The sequence below is a fragment of the Peromyscus californicus genome, unplaced genomic scaffold (genome assembly GCF_007827085.1).
Source record: "Peromyscus californicus insignis strain IS unplaced genomic scaffold, ASM782708v3 Scaffold_16__1_contigs__length_79575227, whole genome shotgun sequence".
NCBI lineage: Eukaryota > Metazoa > Chordata > Mammalia > Rodentia > Cricetidae > Peromyscus > Peromyscus californicus.
Window position 1 is genome coordinate 54,808,948 of NW_026294458.1, and position 21,138 is coordinate 54,830,085.

Sequence of the window (21,138 nt, forward strand, 5' to 3'; positions counted from 1 at the left end):
TTCTTGTGGAATGAATACAGTTTCATGAGACGAGGAATCAAAGACAGAGACTGTGTTTTATGTTCTCTTATAATAAGACTCTGAATGTCTGTGTACTGGATTAAGATAGACAATGAATAAATAATACCAAGTGGTGAGGTTTCTGTGTTAGGGAGAAGATAAATTTCATGTTATAGACATTTTGTCCATGTATTGTGGAGTCTTGTACTGAAGTACACTAAATGTAGCTAGCTAAAATTCACAACCATCTCAGGATGTATTTCAATATTGAATATAATCTGGAAGATTACAATGTGAATTTAATAATGCAGCTGATAAAGTGTCATATACCTTAAATGATTCAGTTGGAGGCAGTGTTCAGGGATTAAAATATGAAAACAGCCTGTCAGTGCCCAAGCCTTCTAAAACTGGTGTAAATGTGTTCACTAGTTCATTTGCAAACCATTAGAGAACCAGAAGAGAACTAGGTAGTAATTTAGGTTTTCTCATGTCTCTGATTTTGTTTAAGTGCTAGCTTGCTGTTAATACTCTGTGTCTGCTGCCTGTGGGGTCAGAGGGAATGCTTGAATTGCCACTCTTTCTAGTAGCCTGCCATTATTCCTGTTAGTGACAGCAATATGCTTTTCCCAAGTCCTACTTAGGTCACTTCATCATAGCCATAGAGCCTTTCAATTATTTATACCGTTTGAAGTAAAATATGTGTATACCTCAAGTGCCCTTTATCATGCTCCGCATCCTGCTCATCTAGTTTCCTCCATGTTAATTACCTTTTGTAACATGCCTGCTTCTAGGATCATGTATAAATGTTGGCAGTGATCTTCAGTTTACTATTCATGATGCTTGGATGTGCCTTTGTTTTCATTCTATCAGCAAAATTTTAATAGTGTAAAATTCAGACTATTTAAGTGTGATATTAAGTTATGTGATGCTTTTCCCAAAAAAGAAAAATGGTGTCTTTTGCAACATTTTTAATGAAGAACCTGCATAACTTATTTGGTTAGAAGGAACCATAAAATTATCTATCTTAAAATGGTTAAACTTTTCATCATTAAAATGTAGCATCACCAAATGTAGGTCATTAGCTTCTATTATTTTTGGAATTTAAGAGGACTTCATGGGTCAAATATACATGATTCAAGTAAAATTATCTTTCTATGACCTGTGAACACAAAAGGAAAATAAGATACATAGCTGAGAAATGATGGAATACTGTTTGTTTGGAGGCCTTGTTATGTTAGTGGACATGGGTCCTTCATCGTTGTGTATTCACATAAGTTCCCCTTTAATAGCAATGTACTTAACACCAATTAATGCACAAGTAACAAATTGAAATACAGTTGAATGTGGGAGCAACAATGTGTTTTTGATTTTATTATTTCCTGACTTTTGGTATTTAGGTCAGAAGGCATTCTGTGTTGTAAGCATGATTTTTTTTTTAACCTACAATTTTTAATATGACTCAACTTTTTGCTCATTAAGACCATGGAATTTCTCCTTGAAGCCTGTAAGTCGGGATTATCATGTCATCATCATCTGTCATTTTTATTTATTTATTTATTTATTTATTTATTTGTTTATTTGTTATTTTGTTTGTTCAAGGCAGGGTTTGTCTTTGAAGCTCTGGCTGAACTCAAATCAGTTCTTCCTGTGTATGCCTCCTGAGTGCTGGGATTAAAGGCTATACCACCACACCTGACTCTAACCAGTCATTTAAGTTAGGACGTTTATTTAGTTTCCTATCAGATCTATTAAATGGACAAGGAAACCTATTTAGATGTAGAAAAATTGCTTTATATTACTTTTCTGAATACTTTATTATTAATAATAATAACAAAAATTGTCATGTTTCAAAAATAAATGTGATTTTAGTCATACTGATTTTTAAGGTAGTTGGATTGGTACAGTTCAGTTTGTATTATGAAGGCTAGATGCATCAAATTAACTTTGATACCACACTTATTTCAAAAATCTCAAATTATACAACTTGAAATTGTGTCCAAAGGAAGCTGTAATATTGTGTTTAGAATTAAAACCTTAATGAATATATCAAAATGGTGTTACCAATATGCTTCCTTTTCTAATTATTAACAATTGCAGCTAAGAAAATTAGATACAATCAAAAGCCAGTTGTTCTAGATTTTCTTCTAATAGTTCAAATAAAGTGATCTCTAAAATGATTGGTGTTTCATTTTTATTGTCTTATGAATGATTTGCTGCTGCAGAGAGGGAACTTACTACACATGTTTCAAAAAAGCAGATGAACTACACATAAAATATGTGTATGACCATATTTAAAATATAGGCAAAATTTTATGATAAACATTATTGACCAGCTACAAACAATACAATAAAAACTAAATTGTCTTTCAATGCATAGAAAAATCAAAGGATTTTTTATTTTTAATTGTCAAGAAAGTCACAGCTGCTACTTGAAAACTAAAACCATCTACAGTTGTTAAAATTACAAAAGATGTTACCACCCCAACTGGGGTCTGTTAAAGGAGAGGCTAATCCACAGTGACCCTTCAGAGCAGCTAACCTTATAGCTTCCTTTGTATTGTTTCTGCACCTCAAGTTGCTAATGGTTTTATCATTCTTGATGTGGCTCATTTACAAAAGCCAGTCAGGCTTTGAGGTTGTGCCTTCTTTTATACTGAGGAGGGGCTATGAGGACAGCATGTGACTAGCATAGTGGGGGGAGGGTTGTTTTTGGTTTTGTTTGTTTATTTGATAAGGTTGCTTTTCTAGACAGGGTTTCTCTGTGTAGCCAGGGATGTCCTGGAACTCACTCTGTAGACCAGGCTGGCCTCGAACTCACAGAGATTCAACTGCCTCTGCCTCCAGAGTAGGAGTGCTGGGATTAAAGGTGTGTTCCACCATGATCCAGCAAGGAGAATCTTGTTTAGGGCACTGGTCCACCTCCAATCCCCATAGAAATCAAAGGTGAGCCCTCACAGTGAGTGGTTTTACATGTTCGAGATTCTCACGTTCATCTGTATTGTTCATGTAGCAGCCTGAGAATGCCCTCGCTGTGAAATTACTCCTTCCATCATGGCTTTTGTGTTTCTACTTCTTTCGCCTCAAAAAAAAAAAAAAGTTGTGTGTACTTCTAGATCTTTCTGTGATGCACTCTCAGAGGTGAACAAAGCTTCAAGGCCGTAATGGTAGGATGTATTCCACAGTTTTATAGTATTCCAGGAAACTGACCGAGGGGGCTCAATAAACCCCACAAACAAACCTTTCTGTGTACATAGACAGTGAAGGGGAATAACAGTGGGTGGAATGTAGAACAGAAAATCGAGATGAAGAAGTAAAGAGTAAAATTTACAAATTAAACTGTACGTATGCATACAGTTGACTCGCAATGTCTGCCAGAAATGTTAGTGTCAGGGACACACAACACACACACACACACACATACACACACACACACACACACACACACACACACACACACACACACACCCCAGCACCCAGTGATGCTGAAGTGCCTTGTATAACATGGCGGAGCATTTGCATGTAACCTCCACATGCCCATGGTATGGTTTAAATCATCTCTAGGTTACTTCTAATACCTATTGTAATGCTGTGTAAATTGTTTATACTGTGTTGTTTGGGAATTAACTTGAGAAAGTCTATGTATATATTTAGTCTAAATGCAATTTAAAAATATTTTCACTCTGCAGTGGGTCAAATATTTGGATGTAAGCCCAGACATAGAAAGGTCCAAGTACATAGCTGAAATGTAGGATGAATCGGGTGAATCGTGAATCACAGTGGTTCGGTGGGCTTGTTTGTAAGGATTGCCTAACTCTGTGGGGTGTGGGGGGGTGGCGTGGGGGTGAGTGGGTGTGTCTGTAAGAGTGTGGGTGTGTGGGTATGCTTGGCGGCTGGAGGTCCATGTGGGATGTCTTCTTCTTGAGTCGTTCTTCTGCCTCCTCTTTGCATCAGGGTCTGTCTGTCTCTGAACCTGGAGCTCACAGGCTTGCTTAGATTGGTGGGAAGTGCTGGGTGTCTGTCTGTTTCAGTGTCCTCAACCCTGGTATTAAAGATTACATGAGTTTCGGGGATCTGAACTCAGGTCCTCAGGCTTGCCTGACAGACACTTCACAGACTGAGTCAGTCATCTGCTTAGCTCTAGCTTTATTTATTTATTTGTAACTCAATGCTGATGTTACAGACTAGATCTTATGAAGGGCAATTTTGACTAGATTTGCATCTATTTTTTTTTCTTTCACTGTCTTTTCTTTTTTTTATGAGCCATGTTTTTTATTTGTTCCTTTGTTGCCCTAGAAGCCATCTTTGGTGAGGTTCTAGTTTTGAGCTCTTTATATTGGTCTTTGCCACATAAACTGTGATAATTACCAAACACTTGGCAGAATTTTTTAAAGTATGTTTTGGGGGAGGGTACTAGGGGTGTATACATCTGTGTGGCCGTGGATTACAGTGTTTACCAAGGCCAGAAGATGGCAGGTTCCCTGGAGCTGGACTAACAGGCTATTGTAAACTCAAGTCCTCTAGGAGAGCCCCAAGTGCTCTTCGGAGCTGAGACATCTCTTCAGCCCTATCTCACTTTTCCCTGTGTAAGTTTAACAAGACCCCAGACACTTATCTGCTTGCCATCAACAATATAATCCAGTTTGATTTAGGGATAAACTGAAACAAAATGGACGTCCGTGAACATGGTGCTCATCTAAGGCTTTGGAAGCATCAGGAAGTCCATTTGCCAAGCTATCCAAGAAGAAGGGCATCATTGGGACCTTTTGTCAAGCAGCCTGTATAACCATCACACCTTCCTCTGCCAAATTGTGACTCTCTTTCTGTGTGAGCCAGGGGCCTTCCAGAAAGAGGCACACTGTTCTGTCCTTGCCTCACAGGCTGAACAGGACTCCAAGGCATCCCGGTTATTGGCTATGTGTGATGTGCCCTCAGTAAACTCAATTGAGACTAACAACGAGGTTCTTTAGGGAGCTGTTGCAAATAACACAGGTTGCGGCATGGAATTTCCCTGGATCATAGATGTTTCATTTCCAATGTGTGATTTAAAAAAAATTAGATACATACACTAAACATTTAAGAGTGGTTCATAACATGAAATGTTTTGACCATCTTGTGTGTAGTTATTTTCTTATCATATTTGATATTTTTCTTTTGCATCTAATACTTCTGAGGACTAAGTTGCCTATCACCTGAAGTAGGATTATTGATAAAGTTAGCATCATTAAGATGATTTATAAGATGATGCTTTTCAGCTAATTTAATCCCTTTACCTTTACTCGGAGCTTGTTAGTGTGTTTGCAGTTCTCAGCAAAAAAAAAAAAAAAAAAAAAAGAGGGCTGAAACCCTGTTGGCCAGAGAGCTGGAGGCTGAATGTTCTCTCTCCCAAGAGATCTGCAGTCTTAGGGAAAGGCAGCTCGCATGCCTACACAATTGCACACTTGTTACAGTCCTTGGAGATTGAAAGCCCTGTTAGGTGCTCACCATTATTATTCTGAAGCCCTCAACAGCCTGCGATAGGGGAAGATCCAAGGAATAAGCGGATCTGAAAGTTATTATGCTCGAAAATGGTAATAGTGATTTAGGGCAGATTGTCACCAATTAAAGACCTTTTTGTTTAGATGTGTCCCTCTGTGTGCTATTTAGACTTGGGGTTTTTCTATCACTGAAAATATTCCTTTGGGTTTGGGGACAGCTGTTATAATTGGCAACCTTAATTATGTTGCACAAAGATACACTGGAGATTTTTTTTCTTTTTTTTTTAAATCCAATTGCTGTTTTCTCTGGTGCTTCACAATTGCCAGGGTGGTTTTAACAAGATCATTTTAAACTGTGAGGATTTTTCTCCCTTGAGACTGTAACCATTGCTAGGCATTCCCATCCCTTACTCACTAGGAATATTTGAAATCTCATTTTAGTTTTTCTCCTAGGCTTCAGCAATAAAGAAACTCTATGTGTATATTCCTTTCCTCCCTCCCTCCTTCTCTGTCTTTCCTTCTTTCTTCAACAGCCATTGTTTCCCATCAAATATTCTGATTAGAAGGCATTCTGGTCTTTTACAGGCTATTTGTAAAATATACAAACCCTTATAATAATGAGTATGGAAACAGTTATTGCTGGGGTCTAATGCTGTACATGTCTAGTGACTCGTAGAAAAGCCTTGAGCCCTTCACTGCCTGGCTTTGTATTCTTGTGTGTGTTGTGGGGTGGGAGTGGAAGTTAGGGACTTCATGCTTAGATTGCATGACTTTAGGAGGACATGAGCGACAGTTGTACAGAACTACATAAAGGCACTATGTGAGGTAGCAGGACTTATTCTTCTCCACACCGTATTTTCAAGTGGCAGTACTTCCTCAGCTGAGTATATTTTGAAATGGCACAGAAGTAGAATTCTCTTGTTAACCAACAAGGGTGCAGTCTCGACTCTGGACATCTCCTAGAAGGCCAGTCAAGATTAATGCTAAATGTTCAATTTGTGGTGACTAACAAAAATCTCAAATTTGTCCTAATATGTCCTGGCTGTGCTCTGTACTGCTGTATGGGAGCTGGAGAAAATGAACCTCCCGTAAGTCATACCATCTCTCTGAATGATCATAACTAAGTCATACCATCTCTCTGAATGATCATAACTAAGTCATACCATCCCCCTTCTACTCGTCTACTGTGGCCACTCAGTGCATCAGCACTTGCAAAGTCCCTCGAACAGTGTTAGCATTTGGAATGTGTGCCATGGATATAAGATGATATTCCCGTGACGTTGAACAGTGTTAGCTTTTGGAATGTGTGCCATGGATATAAGATGATATTCCCGTGACATTGTAATTGTTTTCTAATGGCAACTCTCAAGTAGTTCAGTCGTAGAGGATATATGATGTGTCTCAAATTAAATTAAAAAATCAATCATTCAAAAATCATAATATGGTTTAATTGATTGAGGGATATTGTCACTTGGCAACTGGGATTTGGAATATTGTAACACAGTCTTAGTGAGTAAAACTCAATCTGTGTTAAATAGTAAGGAGCAGAATTCAAAACTGTAATATTTTAATCAACTAAATGATTTTTTTATTATCCCTGTGTTCTTTCCTTGTCCAAAAAAGCATTTCTGTATTCTTGTTTTTCCCCATAAAGAATTTACCTGTGCATCTTTAATGTATTCTCCTGTACATTAAAAAGGAATGTTCCATTACACAAGAAATGTGGGTAGCAATTTTGACATATTTCTGTCCACTTTCACCCCTCATGAAGTCAGTTTCATTTTTATCTACAAATTCACCTCTAATGTGCCCCTTCCTTGATCCAAACCTGATAGTAACATCATATCACAGACCACTGACTTTTTTCCTCTTAGTTAATACAACAGCCTTTTAATTTTTTTGTCCACTTCCATTCTTATTTCCATCCCATGTTCCTTCACAGAGCAGCCAGAATGAGCATTTCATTATGATAGATACATCCCCAAACTACTGTGATTGGGTCTTGAGAATCCTTGTGGGACATGAAGTGGAAATTAGTTCTTCTATTGGGTGCTATGCACACCAAACTGCCCTCGCTCTCCCTGTCAGACCTAAGTTATGTTGCTAGCAACTTGACCAGCTGCACTAGACTAAGTCTCTTAGAATTCCTTCAGTGTGCCAGATTTCCTCTTCCACGCAGATTATTTCCTCATCCTGCGGTGTGCTTCCTTAGGCTAATTCTTGCTCATTTTTCAGGCTTTAGCCTACCCCTTCCTTCCTCAGAGACTCTTTATAACATCTTTCATATAGCTTTTGAACCTTTTCTTCCTATGTGTATCACAAAAATAGCATGTATGCAATATATTATATAATGTAGCATATGCAATAAGGTGTATTAATTAATTAATTGTGTATTTACACATATATATGCATACATATACATTTATATATAAATATGTACAATAATAATTGTCTATTTATCACAATGTATTTCCCTCTCTGTATGTGTAACATTTACCTAAATATTGTCTGTCTACCTTCCTTTATCTCAAGCCTCAAGAGACTAAGACTAATGCAATTTGGCTTCACCGTTTCCTATCTCATATCTAATGTATAAAACATACATTGTAAACACTGGCTGGTGTATACCGTATCTTCCGCGTTATTCCGAGCAGTGGTGATATGGAAGTGATGATGACAGATTCCTTGTTCTCATGGAGTTGACCTTCAGACAGAGGCAGGCAGTAAATACACAAGAATATTCTTTTGCTTGAGGACTCTCTGAGCGCAGGGTACTAAATATAAAGTTGATTTTATGAAAGAAAGAATGCCTGCCTGTCTTGTTCTAATCAGGGTCCCATAGCTCAGATATCCTCATTTTGTCTGTGTTATTTTAACCCTACCAGGGTATTCCTGCGTGTGACTTTCATTCTGGCACTTAGAGGCCCCCATCAATGGCATTCTTTGTCCTCTTTCCCATTTGTACTGGCAGCTGAGAAATTTGGCAATTCCTTACATAGTGACTAATAGCAATACTTCTTTGTAGATGTAATGCCCCATAAAAATGGCAAGTCCTGTATAAACATTAAATAATTAGTTTTCATAATAACCCTATCAAGATAGAGTGCAAAACTCTGTTTGGGGTGGAAATAACTGAGTCATTGTGAGTACGCTTATCACAGTCATGAAGTCCTGCAAGAGACCCTGGGAATTCTGAAATTTGTGACTTCCGTTTTGTAACTCTAATGTGTCATGGGCCAATAAAATTCTGCTCCAGAAATGATGCATTTTTCAGTAGTTAATTAATTTCACTCAAACTTTATATTCAAGTCTGTAATGTGCACACATCGAGTAGATTACTGACATTTTTAATACAGCAGACACGAGTTAGCCACTTGACTTTTCCTCCTTGGTCATGCGTATTTTTATGTTGTCTCAGACTTCCAAATCTGCTGGGTTTTAGCGTTTTAAACGTCGATTCTTATGAATGTCCACTTTTCTCTGGAATGCATTACAGATGTGCACTTCAACCTAGCGTGCCAAACTTACCTTTCGTTTGACTCCATGAATCGGCGCCATTGTTATAAGTGCTGGCGAGTATCCTGAACCGCAGAGCAGCGTGCATCACAATGTTGTCCGCGCTTCTGCGACATGGAAATATGGATCCAAATTGAGTCCAGTCGGGAAGTTCATTCTTGCCTAACATGTAAAAGGTCTTAGGGGTTTTTCTTCTGCACCATGACAGGAAGAAAGGCGGAGGCCAAGAACAATATGGCTGCCAGTGCTGCAGCCCAGCAGTACCAGACCATGGGGACATGCATATGTGTTAACTGTGCTTGCTCCTCCTGTAAACCTTATATAAAGTAACAGGTTACCATTGGTTACTTTGATTCAGGTAATAGCATCTCTTTTTGTTTGCAGTGGTTTGCTCACAACTGTTCCCTAAGATTAACTGAGACATGACATCTCCCCGCACCAGATAACTTTAGGAATACATAATTTTTTAAGTAAAAAGTGTACTTCTTTCCTAGGGTGGAGATTCAGCGGCTTGTGAAATCTCAGAAGCTGCAGCAGTTAAGACGTCAGTGCTGCTTCCAGCGTGGTTTTTTTCCCCCAGAGTCTTAACCAAAGCAGAACTACGTTCTAAAATAAAGTGGCATGCATTAAAACCGCTTGTAGAACCAAGCACTTACCCCCCCCCCCCCCCCCCCCGCGCGCGCCCCTGCATTAAGGGTGAGCAAGGCGACCCACCATAGGGAATGGGCTCCAGAAAGCCAGCTCATACACCAGGGATAGATCCTAATCCCACTGCCAGGGGCCCCTTAAACAGACAAAGCTACACAACTGTCTCCCGTATGCAGAGGGCTAGTTTGGTCCCATGCAGGCTCCACAGCTGTTGGTCTATAGTTCATGAGTTCCCAGGAGCTTGGTTTCGATGTCTCAGTAGGTTTCCCCATCATGATCTTGACCTCCCCTCTTGCTCATAGAATCCCTCTTCCCTCTCCTTGACTGGACTCCTGGAGCTCAGCCTGGTGCTTGGCTGTGGTCCTACCTCAACTGAATGTACCAGGCTTTGCTGACTCCCCATGGGAGGGGGAAAAGGGGGGTTGTGGGGGAGACTAGGGTTGTGTAGCAGGAGGAGGGATGAGAGGGAGATCTGTGGTTGGTATGTAAAATGAATTAAAAAATTTAAATTAAAAAAACACTTGTAGAAGATGGCATAAATATGGAAGAATACCCACAAATAGATTCAGCGTCAAGTTAAAAAGTAATGTGTTTTAGAAACCATTATTATAAATTTAGAGCTCTGTACAGACCTGATATTTGAAACTAATATTTGCTTTTTTAATGGCATTTCAAGGTTGTGTCTTCAGATGAACAACACTTGGTGGAATATTATTTTACATTCCGTCATTTTAGTTTTCATACTTAATGTGCTATCTTCTTGAGCATATGAACTCTTTAAAGTTAAAATCTGATCATTTATTTCAGAATAACTTGAGATAGTTAAAACTCTTTGTCCCCTATAAATATCACTTCCTAACTAAAAGTTCAGATGACAAATTGTTTAGATATTCCTGTACATCCCTGTACAGCTCCCAAAATAGATCTGTTGATTCAAAATAATCTACAGCAAATCCTATTCAATTTCTATTTCTGACAAGGATTTCTTTTTTGGCGCGCGTGTGTGTGTGTGTGTGTGTGTGTGTGTGTGTGTGTGTGTGTGTGTGTTTCATTTGTCAGAGGCTGCATGTAGGTGGGTGCCTATGCTTCTGGAGGTCAAAGGGCCCTCATTAGTGTTACTCTTCATGAGCCATTCACCTTGGTTTTGGAGACAGAGTTTCTCACTGGTGTGGAACTCACTCATTATGTTAGGATGGCTGGCTGGCCACTGAGTCTCAGGAGTCTGCCCATCTCTACCTACTAGTGATGAGATTGTAAACATATACCACCACACATTTTTATGTGGATACTGGGCATCAAATTCAGATCCTAATGCTTTTAGAGTAAGTGTATTATTAGCTGAGCCAACTCCCTAACCCAAGACTGTTTGAATATATTTTTATCTTGTATTAGGAAAATAGAAAATCTGTTTAGCAAGGTTACCAGGCACAACATTTGTAATTGGTGCATATGTCTTATATCAAAGAGTTAATTTTGATATTGAATAACAACTTTTAATGAAAGCCTGTAAGTTGACATTCACCCAGGGATCACGATGTATTGTAAAAGTGACTCATTTATACTCTTCCTCAAGTTGAACATTGTTTAATAATTTTGAAAAGAAGTAGAATGATTTACTTAACACAGGCATGTATTACTTAGGAACTACAAATTTATAAGTAGGTACATGTATTCTAACTTATTTTCTCCTCCAGTACCCTCCACTTTTTACAGACTTTATTTTTTCTCTCCTTATAAACACGACTTTACTGCTTGCTGCCAAACTTCATTGATAAGATTGCCTTTTGTGTAGAAAAATAGATCCCAAGACTCTATACTATCTTCTTTTGTTTTCCCCAAGATACCGAATTCTAATTAAAATGCCCATGTTTAATTAAAATGCTTATTATTGTACAGCCTGTTCAGTTGGGTTGTGGTTGAAATAAACTGTTGATGAGAAGTAACACATCATATGTATTCTGGATAATGAATTCTGAATCTCAATGTGTTGCTCAAAATGTGAAGAGGTCCCTTCCAAACATGGGAAGATCTGAAAAAGTAGAGTACAACATGTTAAGAGGATAGCCATATGACTGTCAGGAGGGAAATTTCTCTGTGAACTTCTGTTCCATTGGAAGGAGGCTGGAAGACTAATTACACTATGATACTTAAGTCTTTGTAACTGCAGAGAGTGTTAAAAACAAGACTGATAGACAAGCCGCTTGGTGGGAAGCTCCCTTTGTGGCTGGAGATCTGATTGAAGCTTGGCCCCGGTTCTTTACACAGTGTCCATTTGTGTTATAACGTTGGTAATCTCACTTTATCCTTAGTTTCTTAGGAAGATTAAATGATTCAAAGAGCTGATACTGAGCAATGGACACGTCTTAAGTGTCCTACATTGCTAAGATTACCATTGTATTATGTTTTTCATTGGTTTTGTGTCATGTGCCTCTCCCTTGAGAAGCTCTGATTTGTTAGATTCTCATTTGAGATTTTGATGTAATGTGATATTACTTTTAGTGTGTCTGTGGGTGTTTTACCTGCATGTATACCTGTGGACCACCTGTGTCATTGGTCCCACAGAGGCCAGAAAGGCCTGGAAAGGGCTTTAGATCCCCTGGAACTAGATTTACAGATGGCTGTGAGTCATTGTGTGGGTTCTGGGAACTTACCCTGGGTCCTCTGCAAGAGCAACAAGGGCTCTCTTCTGTCTCAACCCTCCCCGCCACTCTGTGTGTGTGTGTGTGTGTGTGTGTGTGTGTGTGTGTGTGTGTGTGTGTGTGTGTGTGTGTGTGTGTGTGTGTGTAGGTCAGAGGACAACTGTGAGAGTTACTTCTCTCATTTCACCTATATTCTAGAGATTGAACTCAGGTCATCAGGCCTATCTGCAAGCGACTTTACCCTCTAATCCATCTCCCCAACCTTAATTTGTTAATTTCTAAGATACAAACTTTGGAGTGCACATTGTCAAGTTCTCAACAGCATTGAGAGTAATTTTTAATTACTTACATATGCACACAGAATTTTTGGTTTGGGTTTTGGTTTTGGTTTTTTAGTTTTTCAGTACAGCCTTGGCTGTCCTGGATCTTGCCCTGTAGACCAGGCTGGCCCTGAACTCACAGAGATCCACCTGCCTCTGCCTCCAGAGTGTTGGTATTAAAGGAATGCACCACCAGCACCCAGCTACACACAAGTTTTTAAAATTGGACAATTTAAAAATGTCATTTAATAATATGACAGATAATATCCTCAAAAGGAAAATTTCAAGACAAATATGGGTAAGAAATATTATTTTTTATAGAAGAGTAAAGAGTCTTAAACTCATGCTTTTATGAAACATTGCCTATAGCCATAAGCATGCTGGATTTTTATAATTTACAGCTGCAAAAATAGTTACATGAGCATTATCTAAGCAACAATCTTTAATGGATTATACTTTATTAGCTTTCTATTCTACACTATAAAAACAAGCCTGAATAATATGATAAATGGAAAATATAGCTTTGTATTTTCATAAGACTTTTTACTATTTGTTGGCTTATTGGAGATTATGATCTTAATTTATAAATAAGATAAAGTATGACCAAGATTATTTTAAGTCTACCACTTAGAAAAAAATGGAGAACATAGTTACTTTCATTTGCAAGATATTTTACTTTTGGGTGTTTTGGGAGTGTTAAAACATTTCGGAGGGGAACAGGAGGAGGGATGAGAGGGGGATCTGTGGTTGGTATGTAAAATGAATAAAAAATGTCTTAATAAAAAATAAAAATAATATTCATATAAAAAAACATTTCAAGGTGTTGTCACTGACTAGTAACATGATCCAGTATGGGAGTTTGCTGCCTGTTAAGACCAGTTAATTTGTTTTTTCTATAAACTTTACATTTTGTTTGTTGTTCATTCTCAACACCTAATAACAATATAACTTATAACTGGTGAAAGCCTTCCAGGTCTGTTTATTTTATATTTTTTTTAATGAGGTAATAAAGACATCCCAGTTCAACAAGATGCACTTTGTATCTGTGTTGTTTTAAGAGTGTGTAGTGAGAAACCCTGTCTCGAAAAACCAAAAAAAAAAAAGAGTTTGTAGTGTAAAAGTTGGTGTTGGAACAGTTTGGGCCAGTCATACTTCGTTTTCTTTGTCATTCACTGTTCTTTCCAAAGATGAGATAGAAGACTCTTCCTTGAAGCTGCGTTTTCCCCAGGCTAGCATGCTGTTACTACATCAAAGATGTTTCAGCTTGCAAGAGAAAACCAGTTTTGCTTGAGTCTCATGGCTTACCGAGTTACATGAATATGGTTAGCACAGAAGAAGGGAAAGAAAAAGAAATGAAAGGAAAAAATATAAACAACTGGGAGCCAGTAAGTTTATTTGAGGCTAGGAGAGCTAAATTTAGGGGTGATTTTATTTTGACTCATGGTTTTCAGTATCATAGCGCTTCATCTATTAAAGCATTTCAAAAAGCCACATGGATGAAAATAATCCATTCCAATATACAACTGTAGTTTTAAAATTCAATTCAGTAGTTTTTAAAGATACACACTATTGACTCCAGATTTCTGTACTTAACTTAAAAATAAACATTTTAAGTGTTCTTTTAAATTGCTTTATAAGATGGTTCACATCTTATTCCACACAGGATAAAGGAAAATGAGTATGGACAAGTTAACCGTTTATTAGATATTGTGTTGATGTATATGTCTTCTTCCTTGCTTTGTATTTAAAAATATAGGCTTTGAATAATCTGCTCAGAATTGTCTAGCAAAGAACAGGGTTGTGATTTAATTCATGACCTATTGATGTTATCAAGGTATAAAGGACAATTTCCCAGTAAGAACTCTTTTTAGAGCACATTATTTGCTTAATTTCCCACATTTCCTCCCTCTAGTCACTAAGTAAATAATGCTGCTTATTTTATAGTATGGAGTAGTGTATTCCTGTCCAGTTGAGATGACATTAATAGTTTGTTTATTCCATTAAAATTTAGAGCTCACAATATAAAAGAGATGAATGGTGTATTTCATTCTAAATAGGTTTATGGATTTAATAAAATACTGCCTAACAAAAATAACTTTTGGACATAAATTCTGATGCCATTGCTAATTATAACATGGATTCTAGCTTCTTCTAACCCAGGGACAATGGAAAGATGCCCTGATTTTGAAGTAGTTGGCAAATGTGTGTAAAGTTTTCATAGTGACTATATTTAAATTACCTTGATAATACAGTTATCTACAGTGATTTAAATACCTAGAAAAATCAATTAAATGTATGCTGTTAAGTGTCTTCATTCATATTTTTGTTTGTGTTATGCAGTTGATGTAGTAATAGATAGAAAGCATTGTCCTGATGTTTCTTGTAGCTAAAGGAAGATTCAGTTACGGTCATTAGTGTATGGATGAGAGAAATGTAGGCAGTGGGCAGAAAAGACATGCAATTCAAATGAAGTGCTAACTGTGAGGGCAAGAAGCAGCAGAGTGCACCTGCTTGCTGGCCTGTGAAGAATATGAAATAATCCTTTCTGAGTATGCTTAACGGACAAGTACCTTTTCTAATCGGCAAATGCCTGTAATAGATATGGCTTCTTCAAGCTGCACGGAGATAGACATTAGTGGAAGTATATTCTAATAAATGTCACTTTTGCTGAAGCTCAGAGATAAGGACTGCATATTTCATCATTGAGTGTGATGATTTAATCTTGTCCCTACAGTACTACGGGATGACTTCAGACAAAACCCTTCAGATGTCATGGTGGCTGTAGGTGAGCCTGCAGTAATGGAATGCCAGCCTCCTCGGGGCCATCCAGAGCCCACCATCTCCTGGAAAAAGGATGGCTCACCCCTGGATGATAAAGATGAAAGAATCACTGTGAGTACTGAATCCAGTGGCAGGGAACATCTGCCAGATAACTGTGTGCATCTTTACCCAAGCAAAAGAGAGCATAGAAATCAGTTCTCGGCAATAAAGCCATGCATTAGTTCTCTTTTTCAGTTCTTTTAAAGGAAATATATTTCAATTTTCCTTGTGTAGATGTGAAAATAAGTGATGAAAATGTATGGTTTTTAAAGGTTTATAAAAGGCAGGAAACATATTTCCAAATTCTAAAGTGTAAGAGTTCACACTTTTATGTAGATTCAATTATTACGATTACTTGAAGCTTAGAACATCTCCACATATTACAGTTAACATTATTAAAAAAATTATTTACGGAAGGTATTTTCGGAAGGTCTCCTGGTTTACTTCAAGGGCTTGCTTTACCCCATTCTCCTTTTTGATTCGCTTTTCTACTCTATGTAGTTTAGTATTGCTTCTGAATAGTAAAATCTCTCTCTTACTAAGCAAATGATAACTGTGCCTCATTAGAAAATAAAATCCCATGGGTACAGATTAGATTTGAAACCCACAATGGAAGTAGGAAAGTATATGCTGTGCTTTTTGAAGCCATGATTCCATGTGGCTCTTTCACGTATTTTGTCCTGTGTGCTGTTCACTGGCCACTGTCATCAAACATGCTCGCATGGATTCTGTGGTTGTGCTGTACCCCTCTTCGTATTCCCTTGTTTCATATATGCTGATGTCTTCTGTTGTGGCTCAGGAGAGGGTGTACGTAAGACACTGACTTCTGCTAATTTATCAAAGAAGTCATAACACACATCACGAGCATCTACGAAATGCTTGCACTGGTCTTGAACAACCAATTAACCAAGTAGCATGATAGTTCAGCAGGGAGAGAACAAGAAAAGGAGCAGCTGGACCCAGGTTTAGGGAAGGAAATAAAATGTTTTTTGTTTTTGCTTTTGTTTTTTTCATCACTGATCTGACTTCAAATGAGTGTCTCAAATTTTCTTAGAAGTTGAAGCTGGAAAAAGATAATTCAGCTTTATCAGCTTCTAAGAGGCACTGAAAAGTCACAAACAGTGAAAATTATTTGTAACGCGTTTGCTTGGGGAAATGAAGTCAAGAGCACAGGGGAATAGAGACTGAGAATAAATACTTCCCTAGCTAGTGACAATGATTACTTTGGGTTCTGTGTACCATTAACATAAAAACATTTACCCTTGTATCATACTCCAGATCACATTAGTGCATACTCTCTATACTTCCCATTTCCCTGCCTTAATAATTCAGACACACTTAAATGGTTATTATATTTGACTTTCTCAAGTTTCTCCTGAGCACCTATTTGTATTTAATATAAATTAAAGACAAAATTCTCAATACCAAGAGTTAAGTAAATTGTGGTGAGGTTGCCCTGGACAAAACCAACTAAATAATTGTATTATATAGTTTGCAAATTGTACAATGGTATTTAAAAAATAAAATAGATCAAGGTAGAGAAGGATTCATTAGAGATTGAGTAGGTCTGTAATATTAAAAGAATGATCAGAGAATTCCTCAATAAAAATATGGGGGAAGTGAGCAGAAAAATGGACAGATATTCAGGAAATGTGTAATTTGATCAGACAAAGCAGTTGATTCTAGACCCAAAGGTGATAAACAACTGACATTTTCACTTAGAAACAAAGAAGAAGTGTGGGCTGACTCGAGCAAGCAAGGGAGAGTCATAGAAGATAATGTCTGCACATAGCAAATGGGCCTAGTTATGTGGGACCTTACGGATAGTGCAAGTATTTTGTTTCCCTCTAAGTCAAGTTAGGAGACATTTGTCACTGTGAGATCAGGAGGTGTGAATGGTGGCCTTCTCAGAAGTAGATGGACTAGTTGAGAGGTTTTACAGTACTCCGGACATGAGATAAATGATGGGTTGAACCAATCCATTAGGAGCAAAGGGGCTGGAGAGTAATTAGATCCTGAATATATTATAACGTAGTACCCCCCAAAATTTCAGACATGCTGGATATGGCCTGTAAGATGTGAAGAAGAGTCAAGGCATACTTTTATGGGTTGGCACGAGAAAGTCAGAATGTGTGGGCGCCGTTAACTACGATGCATTGAATGTAGATGATTGGGGTGGGATGTGTCAGGAGCTGAGGTTTAGACATGGTAATTTTCAAATGCTCATAAAAGATCTAAGTATATATGAAATAGGCAGTTGGGTGTATGAGTCAGAAACTGAGACTTGAGGTTGAGCCTGGAGAATAAGTTAAGTTGTGGTGAGCATACAAGTACTCATTACTATGCAGTTGATTCCTCCCTGTGAGCAGATGGGAGACTGATCGAGCTTCTCAGGCAGTCTCCTGGACTACTTCAGCTGTGTGTATTTGGAGTGAAAACACCAAAACATTATTAAATACCAGTGAGTGAGTGAACTTCAGGTATATGGTCTTTACCACTAGACAACCTCTATATGGGCCAACTTAGACCATGGAATATGGCACATGGCTCTAGGCCTAAATTATGAGCCACAGAACTCTACACTCCTCAACTCTGGGCCCATGACCAGCATAGAGGATGGATGTAGGTTAGATTATGGCTGATGGAAGTCCTGCAGTTTGCCTAACACAAAGGTGTCTATCCTGACACATATGAGACTCACCAGGGTCTACCTGTTATTTCATTGCTGAAAAGTGACAGTGTTTAGGGAATGAGTCTCGACAGAAAGGAAGAGATGCGGGGTTTAGCTCTCAAGGAGAAAAACAAAGGATCCTTGAGCAACAGAAACCGAAAGTGGAAAAGAAAGCAAACCCCGTGGGCTGTCCAATGTTTTAAAGTGGATCTGGGGAGGAGTCAGTTGCAGCTGGTAGACCAAGGAACATGAGGACTAAGGGTGGACCACTAGATGTAAGAACTTGGTGTCTGTCAAAGATGAACCTGACAAGTAACATTTCAGGGGAGGTCGAGGAGGGTAGTTTATTAAAAATACCGAAACTGGGCTCAGACCACACAGGACTCTTCATAGGTTATGTCTCAATATGGTAGATTAAAAAATACAATGTGCCAGTTAATTTTTAAGTTTATATCAATACATATGTGTTCATTTTTATAACATTCCTAGTTTAAACCTGCTGTAGTAAATTTGTTTTTTTGTTTGTTTGCTTTTTAGAAAAATCTTGGAAACTCCTCCTGCATCATATTTTGTATTAGACAATTTTATGGTTTCTGCCAGTCTTTAATTTATTAGAGAATCATATTTATTTTCAATGCCCCAGGGGATACCATCTTCTAATTCAAAAGCACCAGGCACTCAATACTTTCAACAGTCTAGAATCAATATAAAAACTACTTCTAATCAGGAGTCAGACAATTTAAAGATGTAATAACCTATGGCTGTGAAATGATTCCAAGGTATTAATGTATAAATAATTTTAAAATCACTTAAATGCTGCCAAAATGCTGATCCACAGTAGTGTTCCATATGCCAGGAAGTATTAACATCCGAAATTGTACCACTCCAAGACCATCTGTGCGTTTGGTATAAATTATGACCATTGAACTGTTAAAAGACTGTAAAATGATCGTTTTTACACAGAGAGAAATGAGTAGGCTAAAAATCAGCAGTTTGGTTTTGAAATCTCTGTTCTTATTTAGATCATACCTGTTTTTGTTTTCTTGTCTTCCTTTAGGCAAACGTAAATTGAATGATGAAAGCAAAGACTAGATTATCAGTAGAATGCATGACTGTATTTCTGCTTCTTCTTTTCAAAATCTGAAAAGACATTCTTAGGAGATGTTGGTTATCCGATATTTCATGTGGTTTCCTTTCCTAAGCTTTGTATTCAAATGATTGTTTTCATTTCTCCTGTTAATGTGCTTTGCCAAATGTGTCGGGAACTGACAGGCGGGAGATGAAAGTACATAATATCCTTATGCAAGGCAATTGAAGATAGCATGGTTATTGCTACAGTTCAGGTCGCAGGAATTCCTAGAGTTCTTTAATGTGGTGGCGTTTTTTTGTTGAAGATTTGAAGGACACATCTTCCATCTGTGAGAACAAAGACACACCCTGCACGAAGGGAAAGTATGTAATTGAATTGTAGCTGCACCTGTATTCTGGATATTCTTTAGTCATTTCTTTTCACAATGACCTAGATTCTGAGCCAAAGTTTAGATCCATGATGCTCATAAACCAGGGGTATATAAATTACATTTTTTTATGCTCCTACATGACAGGAGAATCTTTTCAAACTCTTTTGGCATGTATCCCTTAGAATGAAAGAGGCCTCACATGGTGTTTGTCTCAAGTACTTTTTTTTTTTTTTAAGTAGTCACAAGTTCTTAAAGAGAGAGATGTAGAAGTAGTTTAACTGCTAGGCTGGATAAAATTGACCTGCTTCACTTCTTTGAGAGTTACTGTCCTGATTAATAAATGAAGTTTTCTCATAGTAATGAATCAGAGTCTTTAAAACTGTCTTTTTGATATATAACAATATTAAAATGAACCTCATAAAAATGATATTTTTTAATTTTACTATATGTTGCAAATATTATATTTAAGTTAAAGATATTTTGCAAATATATCAAAAAGGAAAAAAACAAGCTAATGCCAAATATTAAAGCAATAATTTTGTGTTCCTTAAGACAACTAAATTACTTTTGAAATAAGGAAAAGTTAAGTTTAGAGTAGTTGTCACAAATACTGTTCTAGATGATAGAAGAACTCAATACTTCATTAAGCTGTTTACTTACAAGATTAACTACAATCAATGAAAACGTGTGAATCTTAAGTGGCCCAAGAAAATGCTTGTGTAATTTTGGATTCCCAGATGTGTGGCTAGTGGAGAGGAAAGGGAAAAGGACACTGACAGCTAAGCACTATCAAAGGTGATGGGCTGGTTTGAAAGCTACCACATACTGCTTGACTGCTGACTTTGCTGGCTTTAGTATTCTCTTTAAGATAAGTTTCCCACAGCTCAGTACTATTTCTTTTTTTTTTTAATTTTTATTTTTATTTTGCAATACAATTCAGTTCTACATATCAGCCACGGATTCCCTTGTTCTCCCCCCTCTCTGGCACCCCTCACCTTCCCCCCAGCCCACCCCCCATTCCTACCTCCTCCAGGGCAAAGCCTCCCTCGCGGACTGAGATCAACCTGGTAGACTCAGTCCAGGTAGGTCCAGTCCCCTCCTCCCAGGCCAAGCCAAGCGATCCTGCATAGGCCCCAGGTTTCAAACAGCCAACTCATGCAATGAGCACAGGACCCGGTCCCACTGCCTGGATGCCTCCCAAACAGATCAAGCCAATCAACTGTCTCACCCATTCAGAGGGCCTGATCCAGTTGGTGACCCCTCAGCCGTTGGTTTATAGTTCATGTGTTTCCATTCGTTTGGCTATTTGTCCCTGTGCTTTATCCAACCTTGGTCTCAACATCCTGCCCCGGAGTTCCCATTTGTACGAGAGAACTCCCATCTGGACAAGAGAGAGAGACTTCCTGACCAGTACTATTTCTTAATGGTTTTAGAGGGTAAGGAGAGCCAGACAATTATACAGTGCCCTGGGCATCTCTTTCCCAACATACTGTGTTACAAGGAAATGATTGACATCCTAGTGGTCATGGTAGGAATTGCAAGCACAGAGATTAAAGAAGTAATTGATTTTTCATGAAAATTACATTGACT

The 21,138-nt window shown here is 38.0% G+C and overlaps 1 protein-coding gene across 10 annotated transcripts in view; it reads left to right on the forward strand.

The window, feature by feature from the left end:
• Robo1 (roundabout guidance receptor 1) overlaps positions 1 to 21,138 on the forward strand; it is a 1,006,112-nt gene that overhangs the window by 841,188 nt on the left and 143,786 nt on the right. For all 10 annotated transcript variants that reach the window (XM_052740989.1, XM_052740992.1, XM_052740990.1 and 7 more), the window contains one exon: positions 15,332 to 15,489. In XM_052740989.1, the coding sequence (XP_052596949.1) occupies positions 15,332 to 15,489 (158 nt within the window). The remainder of the gene's footprint in view (positions 1 to 15,331; positions 15,490 to 21,138) is intronic.